Source organism: Alnus glutinosa, chromosome 6 (genome assembly GCF_958979055.1).
Source record: "Alnus glutinosa chromosome 6, dhAlnGlut1.1, whole genome shotgun sequence".
NCBI lineage: Eukaryota > Viridiplantae > Streptophyta > Magnoliopsida > Fagales > Betulaceae > Alnus > Alnus glutinosa.
In genome coordinates, this window is record NC_084891.1 from 26,636,564 (window position 1) to 26,655,727 (window position 19,164).

At 34.9% G+C, this 19,164-nt stretch overlaps 2 protein-coding genes across 4 annotated transcripts; both read left to right on the forward strand.

Moving 5' to 3' along the window:
• Nucleotides 1-679: 679 nt before the first annotated feature.
• LOC133871883 (uncharacterized) lies at nt 680-6,652 on the forward strand. Of its 2 annotated transcripts, XM_062309338.1 has the most exons (6): nt 682-905; nt 1,222-1,418; nt 3,195-3,275; nt 5,286-5,525; nt 5,875-5,952; nt 6,034-6,652. In XM_062309338.1, exons 1-6 carry the CDS (start codon nt 788-790, stop codon nt 6,283-6,285), a joined length of 966 nt encoding a protein of 321 aa, XP_062165322.1. In that variant the 5' UTR covers nt 682-787; the 3' UTR covers nt 6,286-6,652. The 2 variants fall into 2 exon arrangements, with proteins under 2 accessions (XP_062165323.1, XP_062165322.1); XM_062309339.1 differs by lacking the exon at nt 3,195-3,275 and having other exon boundaries at nt 680-905.
• Nucleotides 6,653-9,895: 3,243 nt separating this feature from the next.
• Nucleotides 9,896-18,090, forward strand: LOC133871882 (calcium-dependent protein kinase 11). 2 transcript variants are annotated; one of them, XM_062309337.1, is made up of 7 exons: nt 9,896-10,667; nt 12,211-12,354; nt 12,468-12,620; nt 12,745-12,860; nt 14,521-14,688; nt 14,771-14,995; nt 15,406-16,516. In XM_062309337.1, the coding sequence occupies exons 1-7, from the start codon at nt 10,109-10,111 to the stop codon at nt 15,424-15,426; spliced, it is 1,386 nt and encodes a 461-aa protein (XP_062165321.1). In that variant the 5' UTR covers nt 9,896-10,108; the 3' UTR covers nt 15,427-16,516. The 2 variants fall into 2 exon arrangements, with proteins under 2 accessions (XP_062165321.1, XP_062165320.1); XM_062309336.1 differs by lacking the exon at nt 15,406-16,516 and adding an exon at nt 17,254-18,090 and having other exon boundaries at nt 9,910-10,667.
• The last annotated feature ends 1,074 nt before the right edge of the window (nt 18,091-19,164 follow it).

Sequence of the window (19,164 nt, forward strand, 5' to 3'; positions counted from 1 at the left end):
ATTTCAAATGGAGAGAAATGGAGAGGATCCTCTTCCATCCTTCTCTATATGTCACAACTCTACAAACTAATGCTTGCATGCTCGATTTCTCTACATTTCTAACCTACCTATTTCGTCTATTGGAACTAAATTATGTTTAATCCCCTTCTAATCTCATAAAATTTCCATAAATTTTGTTGTTTCCGACCCTATGTTCTTCTTGCACAGGGAATAAATAAATAAATAAATAAATATGCCATGTTCTTTTTTTCTTTTTCTTTTTTTGTAAATATATGTTCTTAGTACTTGATGTGAACCCTCTTCAATTGGATTAAAGTGCGAGAATGTTGAACACTTATAACTAATTCAAGGCGTTAGGAAGGGGACAAATTTTATTAAATTTCTATCTATACAAAATGCATGCGATTTTTAAAAAAAATTATGTACATTTTAAAATATGTATAATTACATACATTTTGAACGCATAACAATTTAATAAACTCGAGTTAAAAAAATTTCCTCACTCCAAATTAGGGAAAAACTTGATCCAAATCTAATAGCTTAATCAGATAATAATAAAAATAAACATAGATGATGACGATGATGTTTATTACAAAAAAATTTAAAAAAATAAAAAATGAAAGTAATCACCAATAATATTTCCCGCCATCAGAGGGTCAATTGTAGGCAGCCACAGAACAGTACAGTAGTTTCTCATTTATTTTTCCCTTTGAAAGTGAAACCCCTATTCTATTCCACGCTCTCAATTTCTCAAAGAAAGCTAGGGTTTTCTGAATAGCCACTGAAGATGCCGGAGAAGCTCAACTCGACGCACCAAACCCTAATTCAAGCTCTGTTATCACGCGGCCCTCTCAAGGACGACGAGTTCCATTCCATCTTCACCGGCCTCACCGGCAAAAACCCAGGTTTCCTTCTTTTGTTGTTTATATTTTCACTTTCAATTCTTTTATGGGTTTTCCGAGAATCTGTCAGAATTGAGCAACAGAAATCAACGATTTTGATTTATAGATTTTTGTATACCTTTATAAAAAAATGAATATCCCAATTGAACATGATAACGCAACTAAAGCGAGTACTTTTGATACCCATTAGCATGAAAGCTATTGTTTTACTCAAGCTAGTGTTATTGCTTGTTATTTATGTATAAAGTAGTATTTTTTATGTGTACCCAGTAGCGGCAACTGGTTGAATACTTGATTTTAGGTATTATATTTGGTACAGGTACTCATAAACAGCTATTTGATGAATATCTCCTAAAGATAAACAAGGCACTTTCTTATGTTCAGTGTGAGTTACGAGGCTTCAGGAACCAATATGATGGCCGAGTTTACTATGGGGTCGTTAATAATGTTTCTGATGAACAGTCCAAGCTGGGAACAAGATATTCGGTTCCGCAGATTGCTTTCTACAAGGCAATTGTAAGTCTGGTTAAAATTTATGTTGACTGAAACAATTTGCTATCTTGAAATGCCCTTGTCACTGATCAATGTGCTTTGTTGATGCAAAGCTGGTTGCCTGGTTGTTTTCGATCATGCTTGAAAATATTTCTTAATGAAGCAAAATTCTGCTAGATTTTTTTATGGGTACTGTAGAACTTTAAATAAATATGATAATTATGGTGCAGATGGTAACCATAACTTGGCTTATGACATTCATAAGAAATGGGTTGGAATTTGGGATGATGTAAAATCATTGAGGAAGAAATTGGGTTTCGAAATTATACTGTATTTGAAATTTGTTGACAATTGTCTGAATTAACTTAAACACATAGCAACTAAGAAGTTTAAATATGATTAATGTTCTATTATCCGATATATTTTTGGATGACATTTTGGGTTACTACAGCCACAAATTTATAAGGCAGGACAGTGACAGGAAGGTGATCTCAATATTGACCGCTGAATTGAATAATGTTTCGGTCATATATTTCAGCCATCTCTATTTTGGTTGCAAGTGGCATGATCCTATAGCAAACTATCAATAAGAAGCAGTTTCATTTTGAATACTTTAGTTACCCAGAGGCCATGGCTACTTGGTTTGTAATTTTGAGTTCAGTGTTTCAGGCTTCTGTTAGATTACAATATATCTATATTTTTTCACATTTTTATTTACTGAACTTTTTATTAATGTACATTTCATTATTTTTCAAGTTTCAACAACAAATGTCCTTGAAATTTTGAGTCATGCAACAACTTGTTGATAAAGTTTGTTCTCCTGTTCATTGTCTGATTAATCCACCAACATAGATCATACGGGACTTGGAGTAAACCAATTGAGCCATTCTTTGCTCTGCACACCCATGCACAAAGTCTTTTCACATTTTAGGGTAAGCACAGTAAAGCAATCAAAGTTATTTATTAATTTGTACATCTTATTTATTAGAGTTCTCATCCTATAGGAGGCTGTGTTCATGATTACGAAGCAGGTAGCTACCTACTTTTTCATCATCTTTCTTTCTAAAGCAAGATATAGTCCCCTATCTAAAATGCCTATAGTTCATGTCTCAACATAGAAACAAGCATAGAGGCCTCCGTAAAGGCATAAAGATAACCCTTGAAATGTATCTGTCGGAATTTTATGATATAGATAACTGCAGTAGGTTTTATTGTTTTCAGATGCCCTTCCTTATAATAGCAAATATGATGTCCACATGCAACTGCCGTAATACTTATACTAGTAATTTCTAAATCTGGTGATTTATATTTATGTATTTTCACAAGAACTGGGATTATCTAATATAAATAATTTTACAATTTAAAAGAGTTGGCCGACCAATTGGTGGAGATTGGCTTTGATTTTGTCATATCTTAAGGAAGCAAGCGAAGCCAAAACTCATATTGGTATATTTTCCTGTTGTCTCTCTGCCTTTTGCACTTGTTTTGTTGATTCTTACAATCTTTTTTGGGCATCCTTTCTCCTATGTCCTTTCTTATTTTTTGTTTATTATGAGTATTACTAATCAGAATATATAAATTTTTCATATCTTTGTGATGTGATTTGCTGCTATTGGAATAGTTGGGAATATTAATCAAGGAGAATTTCATAACATTCCCTTGAGAGTGCATTATCCTTAGTTTATTATTAGGTGAATAAGGCGTCTATATGCCAATAGATGTTTGATGTCTAATAGTATGAGATTAAGGTAACTTCATCCGTCTCATTTGATGAAGTGTTCTTTTGATGTCAAATATCAGATAGAAGCAATTATGCAAGATGCCACAGCCCAAGGTAGCATATCTGACATTGATGCTCTTAATCTGCGATTGGAGAATCAGGTTCAAATTTCACTTAGAGTACTTGTTTTTTATGAGGAAACAAGTGACTTTGTGTAGCACTAATTTTTTTATGTATAAATGTATTAATTAAAAAAATATTTTATATATGAATACAGGTTAGCAATTTGAGTGATACAAATCCAAATCCATGTGACTTGTCTTCTACAAGTTACCTTTTTCACGTGAAACAAGTTAGCCTTGGAGAAATAAACACAAGGAGAGAGCGATAGAGATCAAATTCATAGCCAAAGAGCTGGTCTTCCAGGCTAGACAGCCAGGAAAGAGAAAGAAAAATCTTTCTTGCTGAAATAGAAGTTAATATGTGAATTAGTTGCAACCTTAAATAACCGCTTTTATAGCATGGAAACCACAATTAGAAAGAAATCCTTGCCTTGACATAAAATATAATTATATCAGTCCAAAGTTATCTAACAAACTTTCATAAAATCAATTTATTAAATTGTTAGAGTAGTGTAAATAATACTTGAAATTCGTCCAATGACCCCAAATAACTAAAAGAGCTAAAGTACTGTAAACCCTACATCAGTCACTATCTTTTGTGCCAAAGGAAATGATAAGATCTAATCAGATTCCATTCTAGATGGACACTGCAAGTTATTTAAACCATCTAGCCATCTAGGTGAAACACAAGTACACGACACACAATATAGATGAGAGACAAATAACCGCAAGACATTGTGTGGACTAATTCATTCTAGCTACTTACAACACCTTTCCACACTTTGGGCTAGTATTTTTTAACATAATCAGCAGAGAAAAAGTCTCAAATACAACCTTGCAAAACCATTTAAATAGCAGTTACTATCTTTTGTGCCACTGTGGGGCATGTTGCAGACAATGTCGGAATACAAAGTCCCCTTGAAAGGAAAATAGGGTGAGAGATAGAGAAAGAAAGTGTTAAGAGTTGCAAAGGTGATTAGGTTTGGTGGTGGCAGGGGCGGTGGTTGTGTTCTGGTGCCAATGGAGATGATGAGGAAGAAGAGGGTATTTTCACCTTCGAAATAAATTTTTGATTTACTAAGAAATAAAAAAGTAGAGAGAAATGTGGTTCATCCACATGTTGTATTTGATGGGTCAAAAATATGAAACTGAATTCATATCTAACGCAGCTTAGTAGATAACGGTGACAAGAAGCTATGTATGATTTTCCAAATTAGACGAAGCATGTCATCTTGCAAAACTTTAGGCTACGTCATGGTAATTTACCCTAACTTATATATTCAGTACTGCCCCATTGAGAAAATATTATTGTTCATAGAAACATTGATTAGCACTTTAGTAACGTGAGAGTGCCCTACTTAGAAAGTTGAAGTACAAATTGAAATAAATAGGCCTAACAATAATGAGATTCAACACAAAGTACTCAAAATGAATCAATAAAAAAGAATGACCTTTACACCATGTTGAAGATCATCAATCAGGCTTAGATATAAAAACTACATCATTCCGGTTATTTTACTTAAAGTTTGGTTTTAGTTGTCTTATCAAAAAAAAAAAAAAGTTGGTTTTAGTTGTGTTTTATAGCAGTATATTTGTAACTACTATTCTTAATGCATTTTTCTTTTTGAACATTCATGATATTACTTGGTACAGAGTAGATTGTCTGCAGCTAAACAGTTGACACATATCCCTGGGGCTTAATTCTATCTGGCCTTAGCATAATATGGTTTAACACTTCTGAATGCACCTTTTTTATTTTGAACATTCATCTTATTATGTGTTACAAAGAACATTGTCTGCAGGTAAACTGACATATATCCAGTTGGGGCTTAATTGTATCTATGTCAGAAACAAGTTTATTGATTAAGACTCGGTTTCCCACGAATGTTTCTGCTTTTATCAAGAAAAGTTCCATTAGGATTGACAAATGCATTAGAATTTCCTTTAGGAACTCCCTTGACTTTTGCACCACTTTCGCTTAGGCAAATGAGTGTATTATTCTGCAAAAGCTCACTGTTGTGCTCAACACTTCATATGGTCTATCTTCAGGTTTTAACTGACATAGGATCACAATCACAAGACGGTCCAACTCATGTCCCCCCGGCACTCAAGAATTTCTCAATATCTCAGAAGCAAAAAGCTCTTGATGAACTTGTGCTGGATCAGTGGCTTACCCACACCCCTGATGGTAACATTGGACTTGGTGTCAGATCCTTTCTGGACCTGCGCAGTTATTTCCGTAATAGTGATATTCCTTCATGTCAAGTGTGCAACGAAGCTGGAGTGAAGGTTGTAATTGATACTTGCTTTGCCATATTAGTGGATACTGGCTAATGTTTGATGTTTGTTATATCTCTGCAAGTAGCTCTTTTTATTTGTTTTAACATCTAATTCATTCATGTAGGATGTGTCAATTCAAATATCAATAAGAATCAGCTTTGCTTGTTCGTGCCTTTTTTTTCTTATTTTATTACTTGTGTGGTTTCAAAATAAACTCTAATATATTATTCAACCATAACCTTAGGGTAACCGTGATGGAAAATTTTCCAGTTCGAGCAAAACCAGTGGAGCATTTTATTTTATTTTTTTGCTGCTGCTGCTATTAATTCTCATACTTTGTTGGGTTTATTTTTGACAGGCAGAGGTGTGCCAGAATGATTCTTGTACGGTCCGGATTCATAAATACTGCCTAAAGAAATTATTTTCCCGAAGAAGGGTATAAGCTTGACACTTTTAATATTTAGGGTCAACAGCGTTTGCTGTAGTTCATAAATTTGCTGACTTAATTGGCTTTTAGGGTGGAAGAATTTGTCCAAGTTGTGGGACTCAATGGCATTATGCAGTACCCAAAGCTGAACTCATAGAAGAAGAGGAAGAGGAAGAGGCAGATGTGCCCACTCAGAGCCTGCCACCTGTGGGACCTAAAAGAAAGAGACTTGAAACCAGCAAAACTGGTGATGTTAATATAGTTCGATCTGGTTCCTCTCAAGCTTCCATCTCTGCTTCTGATCTGAGAAGAACAACTCGAAGTACTGCCCACTTAAGGTAATTTCATGTGCCCCTATAACAGGGGACTAGGTGAAATATGCTGTATAGTTTGCTTCAAAACTACTGGTATTCTCTGTATACACCTTGTGGAGCCATCGTTGCCGGAATTTTTTGTCGAATGCTTCACAAGTCTGTTTTTTTAATGTCCCGGGTATTTTGAAACAAACTATAATTATATATTAGATTTCTGAGTAGGTTGAAATCACCTGGAGGATTTTATGTTAGATATTTGATTCTCCCTTCAGTAGCTACCAGCATTGTAAATTCTCATTTCTTTTCCTCCGCCTGGGATGCTAAATGGATCATTTTGATTTATGCTTTGATGACATCTCCAGAAATGCTTTTATGGTGCAGTTGGTATTCTTTTCTGTAACTCAGAATTACTTGAGGTGTTTTTGCCTTAATAGTTTCTATACCATGCTCTTATCAGTTTCCAATTACTGAGAGTGCTTATTGCACAGTGCTGACTTATCATATATATATATATTTGGGGGGAAAAAAAAGAGAGGATATTTCAGATACTAGTAATTTGCTTAAATGCAGAGTAGAACAAATTTTAGGATATAAAGAAGTTAAGTCTTCAATATAACAGACGTACTAATGATTCAAATTTCTGTTAGGAGGAAAAAAAAAAAATTAAATTAGTCAATATTGGATTAAAAAAAAACATTGACTGAAGCTGGAAACAGGTTTTTTCAGGACAAGCTCAAGAATTGAAGAAATCATTTTCTCTCTTAGTCAAACAAAGAAATGGTTGTCTTAGATATAATCCCTATAGTTTTAGAGCTCGTTTGGTTTGTGGAATAGACCCTAGGAATGGAATGACTATTCAATAGGAATAGTCATTCTTATGTTTGGTATGGGTCTATTCCTTGGAATACCTATTCCCATTGGAATACACATTCCCTTACGAAGAGGAATACTTATTCCTCTAAAAAATGAGAAGAATAATTATTCCAATGGGAATAGACTAGATTTTCCAAAAAAACACAATTATTTTTTATTCTCTTTCAGTTTTTTTTTTTTTTGAAAAAAAAAAAAAAAAAAAAAAAAGGTAAAAAATTGAAACCCCACCCCACCTTAACAGTGTGGGTGGTTGGCCAGCCACAAATGGCTTCGGGGGTGGTGCGACCACCCCTGGGGCCATTTGGGGGTGGCACAGGCCACCCTAGAGTCACACGGGGGTGGCCGACCACCAATTGTGGTGGTCGGCCACCCTATAGTTTTCAATTTTTTTTTTTTTTTTAATTTTATAATTTAAGTTTTTATTTTTATAATTTATTATTTTTAAAATTTATATAATCTGGAGATTTTTTAGTAATTTTGATTGTATTCCAATTAATGTATATTAGTTGTTATCAAACTAAATATTAAGAATAACTATTCTATTCCATCAGCTTCTATTCCTAGGAATAGCTATTCCTTTCCTAATGGAATAGTCATTCCGTAAACCAAACGAGGCCTTAGTGTTCTCATAGATTGTGGAGCTACAGTCCGTAGTTGCAAGTGGAATGTTCTTCCTTCTGAAAACCTTAAAAATAGTAATTGTACGTTAGTATATAATTTAAATTTAAGGATGCTATATATTGGGTGGCCTTTTAAATACTGAATCGGAAATGACTAAAAAAAGGCTATAAGACTAAAGCAATTGGCTGCCTTCAAAACCATGACAAGCTTGCATAAAGCTCTCAGATGAGAAAGACATTTTCCAAATTAGGCTGACAATTTTTTACGAATTCAACACAAAAGTAGTGGGTTAAGGTTAAGGGATTTAAGTTACTTAATTAAACGAGTCAAATTAGAGATAACTTATATACTTTTATATTCATGCTTTAATACAACTTAAACTCAACACGTGATATTTAAGATTGATAATTTTTTATACAATTTGTGAACTTAACACAAAATGAGCAGATTAGAGTTAAGGAGTCTGAATTGAATTAGAGTTTGATCCAAACCTACCCTCAGAACACAAATTCTCACAGCACCCATAGTTCAAATCAAGTATAAAGAAGCTGCTGATGCTTATGCAAGAAAGAAAAGCTTCAAGTTGGAGATTGGTGTCTATATTGGAACTAACAGCATAGAATCAGTGGTAACTTCTGGGTATTTATGAACACAAAAAACAGAGCTGAAAACCAGCAATACAGAAGATAAAAACACCACGAAATGTTTTAATGGAGACAGTAGCTTCTAGGGCATTTATGAGCACAAAAAACAGAGTTGAAAGCTAGCAATACAGAAGACAAAACACCACGAAATGTTTTAATGGAGACAGGACCAGAGTAGAAAACCAGCAACATCATGGTGTTTTGATATAACTCTGGTTTTTGTGTACCTTGTTTGCTTTCTATTCTATTTTTTTAACTCGAAATATATATATATATATATATATGTGATAAAATGGCTACCTTAAATTAAGTACATTTTTATGCATCTGTGATTGATTTAAGCCCTCCCTTCATACTATCAGAGTCATTTACAGGCTTTGCCTGCTAGATTTCATAGAGATAATGATCACGCCCGTGGTTTTCAAAACCAGAAGAATCTCCTCTACTTGTAAATAAAATAATAGGTGAGGTACTGTGCTCACGGGTTTGGTTTTAATCCCATGCTGAAGTGGGTTTCATATATTTTACCCTTGTCGGTTGTAAAATACCAAATAAATAAATAAAAATTGAAGTTTATTTTATGACATTTAAGTGCAAAATTAACATATAAGTTACATATTACCTCATAAATAATTAGAAAATCATGTTACTAACTATTTTTTTTTTTTTATATATATTCCCTCACTTTATCAACTATACATTCATAACAAAATAAAATAAACAGTAAATTTTAATTGATGGAAAAAAAATCTAAAAAATTAAGATAACGAAAAAAATATGGTTTTTGTTTCTATAGTTGAATCTTTTTTTTTTTTTTTTTTTTTTTCCTTTTTTATAGATGACTTGGCGCTTAATAATGTAGCATTGATATTAGGTTCAGATAAACTATCAATTTTGAAGAAAAAAGTGACAGAAAAATCTATTTAAAATTTATATAAAATTTAAGGGTCATATTCTTAAAATTAGAAACTTAATATATAAATTTAAAAGAAATAAAAATTTAAGCAATAAATATGATTTTCCCTCGTTGGTAGGAAACCGTTGGCAAACCCTGCACTAAATCTAAATGCACCTTTAATGCTTGACAACGCCGATCCTAGTCAACTCACCATATTAATGCCGTATGTACTTAATATTATAGTGTGAAGAAAGTTTTTATTTCAAATTGTTTGTTTCTCTAATAATTCAGTTTATTGAACGGGTCTGTGTCATTATTAAAGCATGTAATTTACTAATATATATATTTATTTTAGATAAAATGAACAAAAAATTAATATAAAAAAGCAAAATATATTTCATATTTATGACGTGGAAATAAAAATAAAGTAAGATTGTGGCCCCGACTCTATCTTTCTCTATCTCTCTCAAACATGATGGATATTTTAGTGCCCCCGCTTGACGTTCATTCCAAATTCCAACCAATGAATGCCGCCCGCCCCAAGTAAAACGCTCTCTCATCACTCCCGTCAACAACAAACTTGACCGGAAAATAAAATAGCAATAAAACAAAAAAAAAAAGAAATCAAAACATGACCGAGAGGAGAGAGAGATAAGAAAAGTAGGACGTTGATTGGGAGGGAGAGAGAAACAAGTACAAAGAAAAGAGGAGTTTTTTTCTTTGCTTTCTTTGCTTGAGAATTGAGAGAGGGAAGGGAAAGGAAAGGGAGACCAAGAAACGGTTTCACGATCCAAATCTGAGAGAGAAGAAAGGCAATGAAGAAGCAGGGCGGAGCATCGCAATCGACGGCAGCAACAAAGCCGGCGACCACGGTGTTGCCGTATCAAACCCCAAAACTGAGAGACCATTACCTTATTGGGAAGAAGCTGGGGCAAGGACAATTTGGGACGACCTACCTCTGTACCCAAAAGTCCACGGGCGCCCAGTACGCCTGCAAGTCCATCCCCAAGCGGAAGCTGCTGTGCAAGGAGGACTACGAGGACGTTTGGAGGGAGATTCAGATCATGCACCACCTGTCCGAGCACCCGCATGTGGTGCGGATCGAAGGGACCTATGAGGACTCCGTGTTCGTGCACTTGGTCATGGAGCTCTGCGCTGGGGGCGAGCTGTTCGATAGGATTGTCCAGAAGGGGCATTACAGTGAGAGAGAGGCCGCGAAGCTCATAAAGACCATCGTTGGGGTGGTGGAGGCTTGTCACTCTCTTGGGGTCATGCACAGGGATCTCAAGCCTGAGAATTTTTTGTTTGATACTCCTGCTGACGATGCCAAGCTCAAGGCCACCGATTTCGGCTTGTCTGTCTTCTACAAGCCAGGTTGGTTTCTGGGTTTTCTTCCATTTTCTTTGTTTTCATTCGAAATGAATTCTTGATGCCAATTCTAGCGATAATGTGCGTTGTTTCTTTATGAATTTGGTGGCTTTTTAAACTAATCGATCTTGGTTTTGATTGATTTTTTACGTTGGCAAGTCGGTTTTTATTAGTTAGATTTGTGATTGATTAGAAGTTTGGCTGGTTAATGCGTAATATTTTATTAGAAGTTTGGCTGTTTCTTGAACTGAAATTTTGGATTCAGTTTTTGGGATAAGAGATTTTTTGTCTTTTGTCCATTGGGAACCAGGTTGATTGGTTGGTGTTTTTCCGGTTTTTGAAGTTTTGCTATTGTCATTTTGGTAACTGTTGGCTTCTTTCCTGGTTTCTTTCCAATTTGCTGATTTTTCCTTGGGATTTAATCTCTCTCTCTCTCTCTCTCTCTCTCTCTCTCTCTCACACACACACACACACACACAGACACAATTTGGAGGCCGTTCAATTTGGATTTGGTTCTTGTTCTGATCTCTATCGATAATTTCCTTAAGGTAACTGTTGGCTTTTAATCTGCTGACTGGAGATTATTCAGTCGTCTCTTTGATTACAAGAATTATTGATCTGGTTAGCATGTTCCATAGGATTCCTAGTTTTCATCTTTTCCTTGGAGTGGAAATTGATGTTTTCAGATTGTGAAATAAATTTCATTATTTTTCTTGTCTCTTTTTCTGTTACGGGCACGGTTGGCTAATGGGGCTTTCTCCCATTCCGTTAAATTCATCATTTAGAATTTCCATTCTTCTTGTTTCTTGGTTTAACTTTCAATAATTCCCTATTCCTTTTTCATATGATTAGGAGTTCCCTTTTTTATGGCTTTTTTACATTTCCTTCTTTTATAGTCTTGAAATTGTTATATTCGAAGGTGTTTGCAGTATTTTTCCCTATCTTGCTGTTACAAGAAAAGAACTTTTAGAGAAAAACTTTGAAGAGATAAGTCTTCATAGCAACATAAATTTCTACATCCCTCAGAAGCAACAAAATAGGAACAACTTACATATTCAAGCCAATAAATTAGAAACATAATAACCACCCAGACTAACAGACCCCATGATAGCTAAACAAATTAAAAGCATATAAAAAACCAACTAGACTAGGAGGACTGACTGTATGATAGACTTACACTTCATTAGAACAACCCACCAAAAGAAAAAAAATGGGTCCTTGTCCTGAAGGACATACTCAGGAAACTGCTTCTTCATTTGTAGACTGTTGGGATAATAGCCATTGACACATGCATGCATGTGGCAGACATGAAATGTTCTGGCAAATAGCATTATGATGCCGAAACCAATAAGTTATATCACTGCCCCAAGTCCTCAATTTTATTTACTTCTATGCACCATTTTAAATTTTCATGCTTGTAAGTTTCATGAGATTTTTCAGATGGTGGGCCATTCACACCTTCTCAGCTTCCAATCTTTTCCATCGGTCTTTTAATCTTTGTTGATGCCAACTGTTGGTTACTTTCCCTAATTTTACTCTTTTCTTCCAGGAGAAGCCTTCTGTGATGTTGTTGGAAGTCCCTATTATGTTGCACCTGAGGTATTGAAAAAGCGTTATGGACATGAATCAGATGTATGGAGTGCTGGTGTTATCCTTTACATCTTATTAAGCGGAGTTCCTCCTTTTTGGGCTGGTAGTCATCTTCCTGACCTATGATCTCTTATTCTTTGGAGTTGTAGTTGTATTGATGAAATTTATATTCTATTTTGTACCTGAGCTGTATCTATCTTTGCTTATTCTTTGCAGAAACTGAAACGGGAATCTTTAGACAGATTTTACAAGGCAAACTAGATTTTGATTCTGCACCATGGCCTAATATTTCAGAAAGTGCAAAAGATTTGATAAGAAAGATGCTTGAGAGGGACCCAATAAAAAGAATTTCTGCCCATGAAGTCGTATGTGAGTTGTTTCATACCTGTTATGCTTCATGTGCTACTGTAGAAGTTGGTATACCCATGTCCTAGCTTTGTTAAAGCTCTTATTTCTGTATAAGCAGTTAAAACAAAGTTTGTTTGTCTGTCAGGTCACCCATGGATTGTGGATGACAGAGTTGCTCCAGACAAGCCTCTGGATTCTGCAGTTTTGTCACGGCTGAAGCAGTTCTCAGCAATGAATAAACTTAAAAAGATGGCTCTGCGTGTATATTTCTTTTTCCTCCACAATATTTCTTTTCCCTCCACAAATATCAAAGTTTATAATTCAGGATCATCTTGAGATCAACTCAACTAAGCCTTTAGTCCCAAATAATCGGGGTCCACATGGATTCATTCTGTACACCACTTGTCTCTATCGAGGGTCATATCCCCATTTATCTATCTAACAATCATGTTCTTCCTGACCCACATCATAATTTGAGACCGTTTCAAACTAAGTGAAGTATAGCAGAGCTAGATTGGAACTTGTTTCGAGGAGTAAATATTACTGTGCCAAATTTATAAAAATCTTCTTTTTCTGTTTTTCTGTTTTTTCCCCTGTAAGTTTTGGCCATGCTTGTTAAAGTTTTCAGAAAGTCTTCTATCTTTTCAAACACAAAATCACACTTTTCAGAAACATTTACCAAACTAAACACTTCTTCAAAACACAAAACACAAAACACATTCAAAAAACAAAATACAAAACACTTTTTAGAAAACTTTTTACTCCTGATAGTAGTAGCATTTTGAGAAAACAAGTGCTTGTTTTTTCAGTTGTGGAGGCTGCCTTGTTAATTACAACCAATTTTTTTTTCAAAAAAAAAAAAATAGAGGTGGCTGCCCGGCCGCTGCTCTAGTTTTTTAAAAGTTTTACAAGTAAGATGTCAACCGCCATATCAGAAATAATAAGCTTGCTTTCTCTCAAAATAGAACACAAAACACTTTTTTAAAAGTTACCAAACAATTTATCACATCAAAAACTTTTTCAAATCAAAATACAAAAAATATTTTTTCAAAATTCTTAAACAAACATAACCTTTATTTTCTGTGACAATGTGATTTTGTTGTTGAATAAGTTTCTATTTACAGAAAGACAAAAGCCAGCTAACCTCGAAGTATAAAGGAATATGGGTTTATGTGGAGAGCAAGGGTACTAGAAATCTAAAGAGAAGATATAGTTGGAAGAAAAGTGTGAAGTACATTAAGGAATTAGGTTTTAAGAAAAAAAAAAATAGTTTGTGGGGCATCTCTATCTTTTACACTGGATTCATTCTACATTTCAATCATGCTAAAACCTGCATTCGTGAATTCAGCAACAGTTTTGTTGAATAATGTTAAGAGTGTTGTGATGGAAGGAATTGCTTTGGCATTCTAGGTGGATTGTGTATTGTCAAAAGTGTTTGGTTGCACAATAGCACTTTAGGTTCCATGAGAGGGATAAAAGAACTTTTCATTCCTCATTGGTCATCATTCTTCATTGGTAACAATCTTCTTTTATTCATAATTTTGTAACGACCGACCAAAATGGAATTTTCTTTTGTTCAGACCAGAAGTGATTGTTATACCTGTCAACTTCTTTATGCTTTCTTTGTGGGAGATATAGCCACAATAGCTGGAGTTTTCACCAGTGTAGATGATTATTTCTAGAATAATCTTCAATTCAAGACATGAAGTGAAGCCACTTGCATGTTGTCGTAGAATATCGGACCAACTTAACTCTATTGTTTCCAGTAACATGAATATGAAGGCAGTTGTCGCACTTTGAACCCCCCCTTTCTTTTTTCTATTTAATGTTTGCTTCTGTGTATAAGTGGTGACTTCTTTTTTGTTACAGTGTTTATGCAAATTGTGCATTTATTTCTTGAATTGGGAAATTTCATTTTCAGGTCATAGCAGAAAAACTTTCAGAGGAAGAAATTGGTGGTCTGAAAGAGTTGTTCAATATGATTGACACAGACAATAGTGGAACAATAACATTTGAGGAGCTTAAAGAGGGTTTGAAAAGAGTGGGCTCTGAACTAATGGAATCTGAGATCAAGTCCCTTATGGACGCGGTAAGTAAATTGTCATAAACGCTAATTTCCAATTGATTGTGTATATTATTTTCTGTTATAACATGGATGATTTGGTTGGCAGGCTGATATAGACAACAGTGGATCAATAGACTATGGTGAATTTCTAGCTGCTACTTTGCACATAAATAAGATGGAGAGAGAGGAGAATCTGACTGCAGCCTTCTCCTATTTTGACAAAGATAGTAGTGGTTATATCACCATTGATGAGCTTCAACAGGCTTGCAAAGAGTTTGGTCTAGGTGATGTCCAACTGGATGAGATAATTCAAGAAATTGATCTAGACAATGTAAGTCTCTCTGCTTACATACTTTCAGATTAAAATTTTCCATTTCCCACTCAAAATTCTTAGATGGCATTTCATAGTTATCATTTTTATCCTTAATTAAGATCATTGTCATCACATATTTATTATATCAGGCCTCTTTAAAGGATCAAACTCTTAGAAATTCTTAAATGTACTTTTATCTCTTTGATTCTGGAGTTTCTGTTGGCTTGTATAAGTTATTTTGGCATCATTACACAGTATTTGTTATAGTTCTTTCCTCTAAGATTAATAATTTAATGGTTGTTTTCTAGTGATGGCTTCATATTCTTAGAGTTATTTTGTTAATATTCAAGGATGCAATTTGGGTACCTTTTATAGAATTTTTAAAGAAGGGTTTTGACTTCATCAGCCAAAATTTTCTGTTTTTGCAGAAGGAATGGTTTTGGAACTAATACCTACCCAAAAAAAAAAAATGGTATTGGAACTACTAGTTTCAAAGTAAGATGGTCCCGATGGTCCTGGCTTTCTTTGTTTTCGTTATTTGTTGCTTACCACTTTCTGTTTTTGCTTTTTTTAACAGCTTTCTTTTTCCCTCATAGGAGAACACAGAATTGAATCTGTGACCTCATCCTCCACCCTGTACTTTATACTTAAGAGGAAGGAGATGCCATTTGGTCCAAAGACCATTGGCTTTTCCCTTGTTTTGGAGTTCAAGGTTTGGGTCAAATTAATTCTGTAGGCAAACTCTCATATAGTATTTTGTAAATATATGTACCTTTTGGGAACTCGAACGTGCAATTAGCCAATCAGGTATTGCTTGAAGCTTTTTCATGGAATTTGGGTTGCAAGATAAAATTTTAAAAGAGGTTCGGAGAACCCTTCAACCTCACCTCACCTCACCTCACCTCACCTCTTTCTAGAGTCGGTGACTGAAAATTTTGATTATGGTTTTGTGATTGAAAACTTTGAGGGCAAGATGTATCTTAACAGAAACATGTTCTTTTAGACTCAAGGGATGAACATTAATCTTAAGTATCACCAGTGGTGTATTCTTGTTAATCTGACCCACAAGCAGCTGCTCAGAGAATGAAGCAGTTTAAAGGGGCTGCTTTTGTATGAACTGAGTATTATTTGTTATTGTTGGTCAATCATTTTGTCAACAATTAACAAATTCAGTCAAATTGATTGCTTCAAAAAAATTAGGGGGCAAAATTTGTGTTCCAGTAATGAGAATGCCATGTAGTTCCAGAATTCGAGAGGATTGAGATGCCGATAGATGTGATAGATGTACTGCAAGAACTTCTTAAAGGTTTCCATTTTTATTGTGGTGTTTTCAGAAGTGGGATGGGGATGGGAGGGGTTACGGTTGTTATCTTGGTTTTCTAGCCCATGGCAATGGAGAAAGAGGCCTTGATAGATAATTGAAAGTAGAGAAATGCTTTGAACAGATAAAGGTGATATAGTCAAAGTTGACTTATCAAAAAAAAAAAGGTGATATAGTCAAAGTGTGTGTGTGTGTGTGAGAGAGAGAGAGAGAGAGAGTATAAAGGCAAGAAGAAAGTAGATCATTGGTTAGAGCTATTTTTGTGGTCAAATCAGGTGTATGTTTTATTTGAGGACATAGACACTAGAGATGCTAACCATCCCCTCATCCACGCATGGTGGGCACTTGATACTGGTAATGCATACTTTATCAAGTTCACTTGTGGATTTTCATGTTTAGATTCCACATTTACATTAAGGAAGATATCATCTGATTAGCCGGGGCTAGATCAATGTCAATTGTGCCTCATGTGATCTGTTCATGAGGAATCTCTACACTACCGAGTCTATCGTTATCTGTACTCATTTGCTTGTAGCAAATAGTTTAATTTGATTTGTTTTCAGCAATTTGTTGCGTTCTCACCAGCAGGTAATGTTTTGTCTATTAGAGGGCCATAGAGCTTTTGAAGAAGGTTACATTTGATGTGGAGAATGATTCCATTTTTCATTGCAACATGGTATTGGTGTCACTTCAATGTTAAGTGTTCTACATCTTCAATTTTATTTATTTTATTCATTCTAACACATGTGATGGTGAACCTCATCAAATGCAGCTACTGATCCCTTGACAAATCTCAGAATCATAGTTGTGAACACTAGTCTAATTTATAGTTATTTTAGTGAGATAAAGTTTTGTCTCCCATTTTATTCATAATTCCTAATTGAGAACAAATAAATCAGAATAGAAGATACTGATATTACATAAAAAAAAAATTTATACTCTTATCACTTTTCAGGATGGGCGTATAGATTACGGGGAGTTTGCAGCAATGATGAGGACGGGCAATGGAGGAGTTGGGAGGAGCAGAACAATGAGAAGCAATTTGAACTTCAATTTAGCTGATGCCTTTGGTGTTAATGAGACAAACAGAGATACTAACTAAAAGCAATCTTCTGTACAGTTAATCGATTATAGTTTTAGATTTTAGTGATTCTTAATTTTTGTTTGTGCTGGGATGGTGCTTATTTTTCTCTTAGGTAATGATGGGTCTTAAAAGTTTACTTTGTAATGTTTCAGAGTGACGACATCTCATCTGTCTTTTGTAGTTTCACGAAAAGAGTGAATTTGATGTCAACAGTCCCAGCAACTTCATTTTTATTTTCTGTTTTGGTGAAAAGGATTTTTAGGAAAGAGCCAGGAGGCCAAGAGTACACAGAACAGCAGGGGTACTCCAAGCATCAGTTGAAAGATCATTTACCCCATAACTAGGAGGAGTAACATGGACAACAAACAGAGGTTAAAGTGCCTTGCCTTCCTCGGCTGTGGTTCCCTTCACGGCGAGCATGCAGGATCCAGGATCGGGGATCCGGTAGGTCTCCAGTTCGCCGGTCATTTACCTGCAATCAGAGGTTAAAGTGCTACATGCTGACCGCCCTTGTCCGTGCAGCAGCTTCAATGAAATAAATGTTCAGCAGATGTACCAACGTGGATTTTGAAGCCATGAGGGGCTGTTGCATTGTATCATGTATGAAACTTCAAGGCTGTGTAAACTGAGAGCCATTATCATAACATTAGTTTGTCTTTTGATTGTCAACAATGGTCTTGATCAAATCTAAACTTTCTTTTAATGTCATCCTTTAATCATATAGTATTTATATTTTATATTGCATAGGACAGTTCTATTGCACAGGATCTAAATCGCTTTCCAGGACATTTATTTACCTCTGGTTTTGTTGGGCATAGCTGAGACGTGATAGACATTGCAGCCTGCTTAGACGTGATAGACACGTGAATTTGTGGGTCCTCAACCCAGATCATTTCCAACAGGTCTACGCCCTTAGTCATAGCGCCGCCACATTGTCAACAGTACGGACCGACCCCAAGATATCTCCACCCTATAACATTATATACTCGAAAAGTGGAAATGATTTGATTCTTCTAAACTTCACCGCATGCTTGCAATAGAAATTACTTCACCCCAGAGACCCACCACCGTTCAACGATTTCCACCTTATATTACCAATTGAATAAAGATGCAAATTGGCTATATATACACACACACTTGTAAATCCTATTTATTTGTAATAATTTTTTAGACATATTTCCAATGGATCCTATATCGTTGGTAGATGCTCTCACACTAGATTACATTATATGCCTATTAATGTTAATCTTTTATGGTGGAATAATGGAAAAAATGATAAACAAGAAATCATTTTACTTTTTGTAAACAAAGCTTCACAACTTTACTTGCTTTGATCTTGAATAGAGTAATTTGTATTACAAAAAGGTTCACCAAGCTTCTCGCATGCCTTATCTCATCCTTCAATTTGGTTAATAAGCTTGCAAAATCTGTACTTTATACAAAACGGTCCACCAAGTTTCTCGCATGCCTTATCTCTTCCTTTTATCGTTGATAAGACATGCGAGAAGCTTGGTGGACCCTTTTGTACAAAGTATAGATTGTGTGAGATGGTAACAATATTACAAGTTACTTTATTCAAAAGCCATGTGAAAATTTCTTTTCAAAAAATAAAGATAAATTCTTTTTGTTGTTTTCTCCCTTGTTTCTATATAAAAGAGCAACAATCTTTTAGAGTAGAGACATCGATTATAACTTAGTGTGAAAATATCAATAAGATAGTAAAACTGTTAAGAGTGTTTGTCTGTGTTCTTGTAATTGAGTAAGAGTGTCGGTGTTTCTTTA